We start from the raw sequence: 12,843 nt of genomic DNA on the forward strand, positions 1-12,843 counted from the left end.
CGCTTTCTACAACCTTATCTCATTTGCTTATTTTTCCCCCTTTGGTCTGCTCTTGGTGAGGATGCAGATCAATAGATTATTGTTCCATGTAACTTCTGAATCTTGGATCTCATTATTTACTTTCTTCCCAACTTTTATAATCTGGATAGAAGAGTCCCAATTAAATAGGAGAGGAGGTTCTATTACAATGTCACACAAAACATATAATAAAACAAATCTGAAAGATTGGGGCAAAGGTTAAGTTGGTTTTAGTATTGGGAGGTCCTTTGGGCAGTCTCAATACTGACAAACTGACCTGGTGGCATGTCATGACACTAGCTGAGCGGGCAATTAATCTATCTCCTGAAAGGAGAAATTGGCAAGGCACCAACCCTCTATGTCCATGTTTTGCCCTTGTTCTGATGTTCTTGGTCTCCATTTCTACAGACTGACTCCCAAGATAGGCTTTCCTTGGAGTGAAATCAGGAACATCTCTTTCAATGACAAGAAATTTGTCATCAAGCCCATTGACAAAAAAGCCCCGGTAAGTGATTTCTCCAACGGGCCAAAACACGTACTTGCCAATGGATAATACTAGAAGTAATCATTAATTATAGTTTCCTCTCCCTTTTCTGGTGTGTGTGTGTGTGTGTGTGTGTGTACAGGAGGCACAAAAGGAGGTTGGTGATGGAAAGGGATGCTGATGCCAAGAAATGGTTAGGAGGCATCCGGTGCCTTGTGCCACCCTACTACCTATGTTTCAGGAGAAACATGGGTGAAGGAGAGCCATAGGCAGTCTAAGTGCTGCCTCTTAGACACTGTCTTCTGCTGCCCTGGGTCTCAGGGTAGAAACAAAGAGAATATCCTATCTGATCTTTTAAAGCCTCTAGGCCTCAGAAAGTAGAAACTGTTCATATATAGGTGGCAAAAGTGGGTTTACAGTTGTTCATATGAAAAATAATACAATAATTAATAAGAATTCAAGAATAAACTTTGTTTTGAGTACTCACAACTATAAACCTACTTTTGCTCCACACTATTCTTGATTTATCTTTAATTGTGGAGAAAGGGCAGAGCAGGAGAAGAACAGATCCAAAGATGATCCTCCAAACTTGCTTTTTGGTATAACTTTTCTGATGTCCTCTCAAGACTCCTCTACAGCCTAGCTGTGGCTCAGTGGTTGAGCACCAACTTTTGTACCAAAAGGTCATCAGTTTGGTTTCTGGCCAGGGCACATGCCCAGGTAGCTGACTTCATCCCCAGAGCGGGGCATGCAGGAAGCAGCCAATTGATGTTAGTGTTTCTCTCTCATCGATATTTCTCTCCCTCTCCCTACCTCTACCTTTCTGTCTCTCTAAAATTAATAAAGTCATATCTTAAAAAAAAAACTTTCTCTCTCTCTGTGGACTGCTTCTCTTCTGTCTTCATGGTTGGAGTAGTCCTGTGAATTCCTTTCTGTTGCCAGAATCCACATGGTCTCAGAGTTGTTTTCTGAAAATATACATACATATTCTCGACCAAAAGTTAATAAAGGAATATTTTCTATAAATTTGACTTGGGATCCTTTTTCATTTTTTGCCTAAATGATTTTCCTCTGTCTTGTTTTGACACCATGTGTGTTTTTCATGGGTGTCTTGCTGATAGCATTACAATTAATTTTCTAAAATACAAAAATGGTGAACAACATAGACTGATGAACAAGAATAGACCCAGAGATAGAAAGCCATGGGTCAGTCTGTTGGACCTCAAAGGGAGGGTGGGGATAAAAGGGAGAGATCAACAAAAGGACTTATGTGCACAAATATGAGCCTAACCAGTGCTCAAGGACAATAGGGAGGTGAGGGCATGATTGAGGGGTGGGGGATTGGAATGGGGGGTTGAGGACAAATATGTGATACCTTAATCAATAAAGAAAATAATTAAAAATAAACAAAAACTTCTCTCCAAAGCAACTCAAGAATAAAAAAGTGATTTAGGTCTAGTCATTTCTTTAATGTGCTTGCAAAACACATCTTACATACTCAGTTGCCTGTGGCTAACAAGACTGGAAAGCTGGTGATTGGGAGTAGGGTAGGAAAACCATGCTGAGCCAGATACTCTCATGAGACCTCAACTATTTTTCTTCAGCCTTGAAGTCTCTGAACTCATCCTGCTAGACACTTTATATACAATATATTGTCTCCCTAAACCCTTAGCAACACTATCCGGTAGATAGTAGCATAGCCATTTTATAACCGACAAAATTGAGGTCAGAGAGATGGAATGATTTGCCTAAGATCACACAGCCAAAAAGGGTAGAGCTGTGATTAATACCTAGATCAGTGGTTGGCAAACCACGGCTCATGAGCCACATGGGGCTCTTTGGCCCCTTGAGTGTGGCTTGGTGTTAGAACCACTTTTTCAAAATAGACTCTCCCAGGATGAAAGCCAACTTCTGCGCATGGGCCACGAAGTTTCAATCGCACTATACATGCGTGCCCGCACATTGTATTTTGTAGAAGAGACACACTCAAGGGGCCAAAGAGCTGCATGTGGCTCACAAGCTGAGGTTTGCTGACTCCTGACCTAGATCATTTGACCTCTAAAGCTTGTGCCCCTTTCTCTGCATACTAAGCTATGTGAGATGGTAGCAGTTTAGGTTCAGTGGCAAAGAACCTGTTGGTTAGCTCATCAGCTTGGTCCAGTGTTATTTGTGGTAACAAACACAAACTCACTGGATTTCTCTCTCTCTCTCTCTCTCTCTCTCTCTCTCTCTCTCTCTCTCTCTCTCTCTCTCTCTCTCTCATTTTTCTCTGTGTTTATTGCTGTTATGTACAACTTTCACCAGAAAAAGTAAGTAATAAAGCCAGCTGAGAGCCAGGGTTTATTTAGAAAACAATAACAACCAAAACAATTGATGTTTAGGAGATTAATGTATTCATGTATGTATTTACAACCTGTTATTCAAAAAAAATACTTAAGGGGATAGGTCTAGAATATGCTTTTAGAAGATAACAGAAATAGTCCAGCCACCCATACATACTACACTCATCAGTGTACTTTGCAGGGATTATTGGGCCTCAAAAAGAGGCCCCTGATAACCAAAAGCATTCCTAATTAGAAGATAAAATCAATTCCTGACTTAGAACTAGATTGAGGTTTTTTAGGATGCAAAGTTTGAAAGAAATTGTGGTTAGTTCAAAGAGCACTGATTTCAGAGTCAAGCCTCGGTTGTAATACTGGGTCTGCCACTAAACTGCCCTTTGACCCTGGGCAGGTAACGTCACCACTCTGATAACTAGCCTCACCATATTTAATATAACATTTAGTTAATTATCTTTCTAGTGCTTTTGGACTTAGAGAAGTTCACCTTTATCTAACCCTCCAAACTTTTTCTAATTTCTGGTCTCCCACTAGGACTTTGTCTTCTATGCTCCCCGGCTGCGGATTAATAAACGGATCTTGGCTCTGTGCATGGGGAACCATGAACTATACATGCGCCGTCGCAAGCCAGACACCATTGAGGTGCAGCAGATGAAGGCACAAGCCCGGGAGGAGAAGCACCAGAAGCAGATGGAGCGGTAAGCGATGGAACCAGGACCAGGGCAAAGAAACCTATCTATCAATAAGTTGCCAAGTCTGCTAAAAGCAGCACAGACATGAAGCCATCCTGCAACAGGGGGAGGGCCGAGAAGAGAGAGAGAGAGAGAGAGAGAGAGAGAGAGAGAATGAGAATGAGCTCTATTGTACAATGATGACACCCCTTCCAAGAAGCAGACATCAGAAGCTTAGGATTTCAGAGACTCATAGGAGTTGGTCCGAAGGTTGTGGGTTATTGTTAAGCTGATTAACATTTATTCTTTAAAAAAGTGCTGACGCCCTAGCCAGTTTGGCTCAGTGGATAGAGCTTTGGTCTGTAGACTGAAGGGTCCCAAGTTTGATTCTTATCAAAGCCACACCCCCAGGTTGTGGGCTTTAACCCTAGCAGGGGGCATGCAAGAGCCAGCTGAGTAATGATTCTCTCCATTGATGTTTCTATCTCTCCCTCTCCTGTCCTCTCTGAAATCAATATATATATATATATAAATTGCTGAGATTGGACAGTTTACAAAGCTGAATCTGGCAGAAATCTGCCCTCACTGACATCACAGTCTAGTAGGAGAAAGAGGAAAAATAGTATACATCTAACTGTTCAAAGTATAAATGTTATGTCAGTCGTTCACTTGATAAATATTTACTGAGCAGTGGGGAAAAATAGACAAAAATCCCTGCTTTCATGAATCTGTCACTCTAGTAGGAAGAAACAGAATAAGAAAATTATGCAGTGTGTGAAATAGCAAAATTGACCTTAAATAGATGACTAGATATTTCTCCAGCAAAATGACTTTATTTGGGAAATACAAAGAATTGCAATTTAAGACATGGAGTTTATTGGTGAAGTATATGCAAGTCCAGAGAAACAAAGAGGAGAAACACTTTTTTTTTTCTCGAAAAGGCTGTTCTAAACAAAGAGTCTATTAGAGGAAACTGAAAGTTAGAAGAATGAATTTTCATTGGCTGAGTTATGGCAGTCTCCCATTGGCTGAGCAGTTACTGGGCCAGGAGGAATCCTTTATTCTTCCCTCTGAGGTAGTAAAGTAGTATCACTTCCTGTATGAGATGCAAGGTATGTCTCTTCCTATTAGAGTCAATAGTATACATTGAGTGACAAGTATTTGAGAGTTCTCTCTAGCCTCCTTACTCCATTATAAATGAGGTTTCTGTTTATTAATTTTCATAGTAAGAAGTATTGTGGATAAAAATAATAGAGAGGAGGGCTGGGAATAAGGATAATCAAGTATTCTGAAGGCTCAGAGAAAGATAAAACATCTAGCGAAGGGAGAAAAAAAGATGTCCTGGAACAGGGCTGGCACAAGAAAAGAAAATATTTATTCTAGATTTGCAATAAATTCTGGTGGAAAGGAATCTAGAGTTGGGCTTCAGAGAACTGGCAGGGTCAGACCTGAGGACTGATGCCCTAAAACAGAGTTCAGCACACTTGAAGCACAGTATCCTAGAACAGAACAAAACCTTATCTCCTTATAATTCCATGAGGTTGCCAAGGTAGAACTTAATAGGCCATTTTACATATAGGAGTACTGAGAACAAGTGTAAAGAAGTGACATGGTTAAGGTTAACCACTGGTTACCAACTAGTTAGTGGCAGAGCTGAAAGTTCAGGTTGGATCTCCTGAGCCTTGGACAAACTGATTGGGCCTTGAGTGCACTGGCCCATGAGGAACTACGTATGCTATAAAGATAAGGATGTGGAGATAAGGAAGAGTCATCAAACTCAGTGTGTTAAATGGGAGTGGGCTGAGGGTCCAGGGCCTGGGAATCTTGGGGATCCCAGTGCATCCATGTTTAAGAGCCTCCTGTTTAATCCCTTCTTTCTCCTTTCCTAGTGCTCTGCTGGAAAATGAGAAGAAGAAGCGTGAGATGGCAGAAAAGGAGAAGGAGAAGATTGAACGAGAGAAGGAGGAACTAATGGAGAAGCTGAAGCAGATTGAGGAACAGACTAAGAAGGCTCAGCAAGGTGAGACTTGGTGACACCTTGGAGAGCTGGTTTTTCCAGAGCCTAACTCTATGATCTGGAGACCCTTCTGCCTGAGCTGCAGACTCAGGCCACATAATCCTTATATGGCTACAGAATTGATAAAGCATGGGATAGGAAAAGAGTGTCCAGAGCTTTTTGCCAGCTGTGCCCTAGTATGAAACATTTCTAAGAAAGAAGATAGGTGTCTCTTATCTCTGCACTCTTCACCTCCTTTCCCCCATTTTCTCTTCCAAGAACTGGAAGAACAGACCCGCAGGGCTCTGGAACTTGAACAGGAGCGGAAACGTGCCCAGAGTGAGGCTGAAAAACTGGCCAAAGAGCGTCAAGAAGCTGAAGAGGCCAAGCTGGCTCTCCTGCAGGCTTCTCGGGACCAGAAGAAGACCCAGGAACAACTGGTAAAACTATAAAATGGGCTGGGATTGAAGGACCTGAGTTTTTTGTCCCTGTCTGACTACTGGCTCTTTCCAGCAGAGCCTCAAGCAAATAGTTCATTCAGAAGCAAGCTGAGAAGTCACTGGTGTGGACCAGATACCTTTGCAACAGTCTTCCCTAACTAACCCTTACTTTTATTCTATTTTCTTATCCCTTGGGGATCTGAGCTGATGAGTTGACAAAGGAAAGAGAGGAAGAAGTGAAGGGATTCCCACTTGACTACCTAATGTGTTACAACTTTCCCTTTTTCCTTATTTTCTTATTCCTCTTCCAAAAATCCCTATGGCATTACCCATATTGGAATATATGTTCAGATAAGGAAATTAGGGCTCAGAGAGGTTTAAGAGACTTCCCAAAGGTCTCACAGTTGTGATTAACAATGAGAACCCTTTTTGGCCTCTCTGAAGGGTTTGCTCCCTAAAATCACATGTAATACTATGTGCTTATACATTTTTCAGGAGGGGAAGATGAAAATCAATACTTTACTAATAATTTTCAGGGTTCTGTGACTCAGAAGTTAACAATCTGTGACCCAAATTCCTTGATATATGTTGTCCACACTGCTATTTGCAATGGGAATGCAGGAAACTAAGACCTACTTCTCATGGGGAAGCTTTCTCTAGATTTGCTCAAGGTGTGAAGGTATCACAAACTCAGTGTGTTAAATGGCCCAAGGTGTGAAGGCGTAAGCTTTTACCCCTTGTTCAGATCACCTTGTAATACTAGAGTGTCTTTTCTATACTTGATCTGGGAAGAGTCTTAGTGGAGCCCTCAACATTCTAGGATAACAATAAAGGGTCTGCCACTTCAGGAAGTGACACAATGGTCTCTAATGCACTGTGGGCAATACTGAGAGGGGGAGGGCTGAGGGATGGGAAGGACTGGAGAGCAGGAAAGGTGAGGAAGAGACAGATGATATCCTATTTGTTTTCAGGGGGGGTCTATACTTTAGGTTTGGAACTCTGATTTATAATGAAATGGTTTGAAGTTATTAGAGTGCTATAGTAGTTTGAGAATATGAGTGATCTTCTGGGATTCCTGGAGAAGGAGTGGTAAAAAGAGCCTCCAGGACAGCAAGCAAGTCCAGGTGGAGCAGCAGGTTCCTCATTGATTCCCCAGGAGAACTGGGGTTAAAGGGACCTGGGTCCTAAGACACAAGAAAGCCTAGCTCTCACAAGCTTCCAATTTATCCATAGGCCTTGGAAATGGCAGAGTTGACATCTCGGATCTCCCAGCTGGAGATGGCCCGACAGAAGAAAGAGAGTGAGGCTGTAGAATGGCAGCAGAAGGTAAGACAGAGTGCCCAGAGCAAAGCATTGTGGGAAGGGGTAACACATGCAGAGATTCCAGTTCCATAGATTTCTTAGGTTTGGGTTCCTTCCCATTTCAAGCCTTCCTTGACAGCAGGCATTATGGGAGAAGGAGCTCAAGACTTTCTCAAATGACTTCCCAGAATTCTTCAATACTCTAGGGCTGTGGTAGGCAAACTGTGGCTTGCGAGCCACATGCAGCTCTTTGGCCCCTTGACTGTGGCTCTTCCACAGAATACCATGGCCTGGGTGAGTCTATTTTGAAGAAGTGGCATTAGAAGTTTCAGTTTAAGAAATTTGTCTCTCAAAAAAAATTTCAATTGTTGTACTGTTGATATTTGGCTCTGTTGACTAATGAGTTTGCCAACCACTGCTATAGGGAAATTGATACAATAGCTCCTGTTATGTAGTTGAGGAAACTAAGGATTAAGCAGACAAAATGACTTGGTCTACCTGATGCCTGCCTCTGCTAGGCCATTCTAGGCATGCATAGGATGCTGTGAGTTAGCTTGTTCTGATTGCTTGTCCATCTCTCCCTCCATTATTGTACAGGCTCAGATGGTACAAGAAGACTTGGAGAAGACCCGTGCCGAGCTGAAGACTGCCATGAGTACTCCTCATGTGGCAGAGCCTGCTGAAAATGATCAGGATGAGCAGGATGAGAATGGGGCAGAGGCCAGTGCTGACCTGCGAGCTGATGCCATGGCCAAGGACCGCAGTGAGGAGGAACGTACCACTGAAGCAGAGAAGAATGAGCGTGTGCAGAAGCACCTGAAGGTATCTAAACAGGGCCAAAGAATCAAGGAGACTATGTGTATTGATTTAGTAGCCAATGGTCTTCCCTAGATCTTAATGGCAGGGAGGGGTTTGGTAGGTGGAGCAGCCTGTCTCAAGGCTATATGGGAATCTGAGCCTTTCTCAAGTAAGGGACTCAATAAGAGGTACCTCTTATTTATTTGTTTGTTTATTTATTTATAATCCTCACATAAGGAGTGAGAATATATTTCCATTGATTTCTAGAGAGAATGTAAGGGAAAGGGGGTGTGGAGTGTCTTGGCCAATTGCTTAGTGGTTAGAGCAGGTTCGATTCCCAGTCAAGGGCATGTACGTTGGTTTCTGATTTAATCCCTATCCCCGGTCAGGTGTGGGGGGCAATCAATTGATGTGACTCTGTCACATTGATATTTCTCTCTCTCTATCCCTTTCCACTCTCTCTCTAAAAAATAAAAATCAATAAAAAAAAAAAAAAAACATGTCCTCTGGTGAGGATTAAAAAAAGAAGGGAGGGGGGAGAGGGAGTGAAACATCAATTGGTTGTCTTCCACATGCACTGACTGGGTTGGGGATTGAACCTGCAACCCAGGTGCATACACTTGACGATGAATCAAACCCATGACCTTCCAGTGCACAGGCTGAAGCTCTAACCACTGAGAAATGCCAGCAAGGGCCACCTCTTTATTTATTAATCAGAACCTGAGCTTCCTCTTGTTTTTTCTAATCCTCCACCTATACTCTGTTTACCTCTTATATTTAAGAAGTACTAAATTAATTTTTTTAAAAAAGAAGAAGTACTTAACTGACACAATTTCTATACTTGAATCTTTGGTACATTGTTCTACTCTCAGGGAATATTTGTCATTAATTGCAATTGGCCCCCTAAGTGTGTGTGTGTGTGTGTGTGTGTGTGTGTGTGTGTGTGTTTTCCTTTTTATTCTTGCACCACTGCAATCCTAACAGGGCTAGAAAAGTCTCTCAAAAATGTGCGTGGGTGTGTGTAAAAAGCGGGGACAAGGAGGGAAGGCAGGAGACAGGAGAGAGGGGGAAGGGAGATAGAGGGATAGAGGAAGGGAGGAAACGGGAGAGAGGAGAAGGAAAGGGGAAAAACTGGTTAAATAAAGGGAGGTAAAATTAGAGGAAACCATTAACCTCTCATCCTATGCATCCTCATAGGCCCTTACTTCAGAGCTGGCCAATGCTCTCGATGAGTCCAAGAAGACAGCCAATGACATGATCCATGCTGAGAACATGCGACTGGGCCGAGACAAATACAAGACCCTGCGCCAGATCCGGCAGGGCAATACCAAGCAGCGCATAGATGAGTTTGAGTCCATGTAATGGCACCTAGCCTCTAGAGACCCCTCCTCCCTTCTTCCTTGCCCCCAGACTCCTATACTCTCGCCTAACTCACACTGTGCTGGAGCCACTAACTAGAGCAGCCCTGGAGTCATGCAAAGTGTTCACTGTAGCCATGGAACAAACCCTAGTCCCTCAGCCCCATTTATTTCCCTGGGCAGAGAAATAGCTCACCTTGGTGCCAATGGGAACCTCTTTTCCCTCTCTGTCCCATTCAATCTAAATTGCTAAAACAGACCACTCCTACAGCTCAGAGGCACTTCCCACTTGATCTGGGAAACTTCCCTACATTTACTGTTGTTCTCTTGGTGTCAATTGTTGAGTAGATTGAAAACTACTAGTAACTCCCACCACTCCCTTCCTTTTCAGGGTCCTGTGATTTGATGAATTGGAGCATTACAGGGTTTGGGAAAGGAGACAGGGCCCTGGCTACATGCTCTATGATGTCAAGTGCCCATTACTTCTAGAGTTATTTAGGCTTTATAATGATTAGAGGCTTTAAAGATGTTCAGTTATTCTCTCTACCTCCCAGATCGGGCCTGTTACAAACTCAGTCCCGATAAGCCTTGTCCTTCACTTCAGGGACTCAGTTTTTCCCTAGGTTGAGGTGGGGAAGACAGTGCCTTCAAGGGACTTTACTAACATCTTAGAAGGCTATTTGCCATTCTGTCCAGGCAAGGCTGGATAGAAGATCCTTTCCCCAAGGTTATATGGGAGCCTAGGCTTGTTTCAAATTATCTCCATGGGCCCAAGTATCCCTTATTATTCTGGGTTACTCCTCCCTTCTTGGGATTTGCTTCTCCTCATTCAAATCCCCTCCTGTAAAACAGTAGGGTAGTTACCCAAAAACTCACACAGTACTATCTAGGACTTGCCAGAGGGAGGAAATATTCACACCTGGCTTCCATATTTTCCCTGCCATATTTTCCCAAGCCACTTCTCTTACCAGGGCTACTTGGGCCACACACCTTGGTATGGTGAGCTCTAGATGTTGATGCCAATTGGTGAGTGGATAGAAGAAGCTGAGTGTGGTAAGAGAAGTCCATGGCCTGGAACCCAGTTTACTTGACTCCATCATGTGCCTAATAGCCCTTCCTGTCACCTATCTCCAAGCTGGAGACTGGGACTTGCCTATGTTTAACAAACCTCTAACCCAGATCTTGCTACCAGCTGTGCTGTCCGTTAGAGCTGTAAACCAGAAAACTATTGGGGACTCTGGCCTTTCACAGTCCTACCCCTGACTCTCAGCTAGGAGTAGCCTCTTCCTTCACTCTGTTGCATGAGTGTCCTTTTTTTTTATTCTACCAGTATTATACATTCTAGTGGCATCAACTCAATATTAATTTCTGAATGTCTTGCTAATTAATCCTTTGAAGGTCGGAGCAGAGTCATTTTGGCCAAATTCCCTTACCACTCCTACACCTGGGAATCATATACTATATTATAAAAGAATATTTTTCCAGAAACATTAGTATAAGGGGCTTTCAGTATTAGTGATATCACCTGTTACTGTAGGTCATACAATCCTTCTTAAAGTACTTCACATTTGGTTTTATTGTTCCTTTTTTTCCTTCTCCTCAAAGTTTGGTCCATAAGGGGCATACTGTCCCTGCATGCAGTGTCCCTAGCCCAGAACTCATGGCTTTGACCCCTCCCCACTTTTCCTTACTTCCGCCTGACCTTGGGGAGTTTTATGTGCATTGCTGTGAATTATGTTGACACTTTCTTGGTAATATGCTGTAGATTGGCTAAATTTAAACCTGGAATTGTGGGGCAATCTAGCTGCCTTAAGATCAGTAACCCACCCCCAGAGAGGCTGGGGAGAAAAGTTAGATTTTGTATTCAGGTTTTGGGATATGTATTTTTGAGGTTTTTAAAATTTGTTGTTGTTGTTTTGTGTTTTTGTTTTTTGTTTTTTTTTTTTGGAGGGGTTTATGCTCAACCCATGTTCTCTTTCATTGCCAATAAAATTTAGGAAGACTTCACTGTGACTTGATGTTTCTTTCTAGCATGAGTGGGTGACTATAAGACACTTCACTGTAATTTGCACTCTGTAGACCACAATCCCTGGTCTCATTTCATTCTCACTTCAGTCCTATGGGGAATGGATGTGACTATTCTCATTTTATTTTTTATTTTTAAAAAATATATTTTATTTATTTTTCACAAAGAGGAAGAGAGAGGGATAGAGAGTTAGAAACATCAATGAGAGAGAAACAGCCATTAGCTGCCTCCTGCACACCCTCCACTGGGGATGTGCCCGCAACCAAGGTACATGCCCTTGACCGGAATCAAACCTGGGACCTTTCAGTCTGCAGGTCGATGCTCTGTCCACTGAGCCAAACCAGTTCCGGCTATCCTCATTTTATAGAGTAACTAATGGCCGTGAAGAAGTAGAATTACTGCCCAAGGGCACAGGACTGTCTGGCTTAGTAGCCTATGTCCTTTTCACAGCTTCAGGCCTACTTTTCTTGTGTAGGTAGACCCTGCACATGGTCAATGTAACGTTCCTTGGGCTGTTTTGAGGGATGGTTTGTATCTCTGAACTACTATTCCTGTGGTCAAGTCCTGTCCTGCTTCCTTGTCAGCAAGGCCTCTAGGCTTGCCGACCTACTACTACATTTATTGAAGTGCCAATGAAGGTCAAATAACTTGCCTTGAGCAAAAGGTGGTGTAGAGTTGGGTATAAAGTGACAGTGGGTGGGTTGTTATGTATGTACAAAAACTGCTAGGCAGTATTTATGGTTTATAAAACACGTCAACTTTGTTGCCTATATATGATTATCCTGATTTTGAAGGTGAGGAAATTGAGTCTCAGATAAGCCTTCCAGAACATTTTGAACCTGGCACACTCTCTCACCAGCCCTTTTTGATGGGCCAGTACTTACAAGGAAAAGTGAATTACATATTCTTTAAGTCTAAATTCCTTTTGTCTACAATAACCTTTTGAGGCAGAGGTTCCAAACTTGACTGCACATTAGAATCTTAAAGATTCAGAAGCCAGATCATTTCCTCAGATCAAGTTATAATTATGCTTCAGTATAGTATTTGATGGTTACAAGGTACAGAAAAACTCGGGACCCACTGCTCTGAACATAAGAATATTTTATCCCATTTTATAGGTGGAGAAATTGAGGCCCAATAAGATGAATTAATTTGTCCAAGATTATAGAGATTAGAAATAGTAGAGTAAGGGGATGAACACGGGCAGTCTAGTTCATGAACCTATGCTCCTAACCACTATGCTATATTTTCTCCCTACCATTCCCAACAGAAGATGGGCATGCATTGGGAATAGGATATACTTCAATTTTAAGGCAAATAGAATTCTAAGGCTCTAGAACAGTGTTTCCCAAACTTTTTCATAATGCTGAGTACCCCTGGTACTCATGAGAACATAGAATTAGGCACAGCT

At 42.5% G+C, this 12,843-nt stretch overlaps 1 protein-coding gene across 1 annotated transcript in view; it reads left to right on the forward strand.

The window, feature by feature from the left end:
* MSN (moesin) overlaps nt 1-11,413 on the forward strand; it is a 73,776-nt gene extending 62,363 nt beyond the window's left edge. The window contains exons 7-13 of the mRNA XM_036439914.2: nt 427-523; nt 3,376-3,539; nt 5,402-5,532; nt 5,788-5,948; nt 7,182-7,274; nt 7,848-8,072; nt 9,246-11,413. Coding sequence (XP_036295807.1) covers nt 427-523; nt 3,376-3,539; nt 5,402-5,532; nt 5,788-5,948; nt 7,182-7,274; nt 7,848-8,072; nt 9,246-9,410 — 1,036 coding nt within the window. The 3' untranslated portion in view covers nt 9,411-11,413. The remainder of the gene's footprint in view (nt 1-426; nt 524-3,375; nt 3,540-5,401; nt 5,533-5,787; nt 5,949-7,181; nt 7,275-7,847; nt 8,073-9,245) is intronic.
* Nucleotides 11,414-12,843: the final 1,430 nt, after the last annotated feature.

This window comes from Pipistrellus kuhlii, unplaced genomic scaffold, assembly GCF_014108245.1.
Source record: "Pipistrellus kuhlii isolate mPipKuh1 unplaced genomic scaffold, mPipKuh1.p scaffold_m20_p_16, whole genome shotgun sequence".
Classification (NCBI taxonomy): Eukaryota; Metazoa; Chordata; class Mammalia; order Chiroptera; family Vespertilionidae; genus Pipistrellus; species Pipistrellus kuhlii.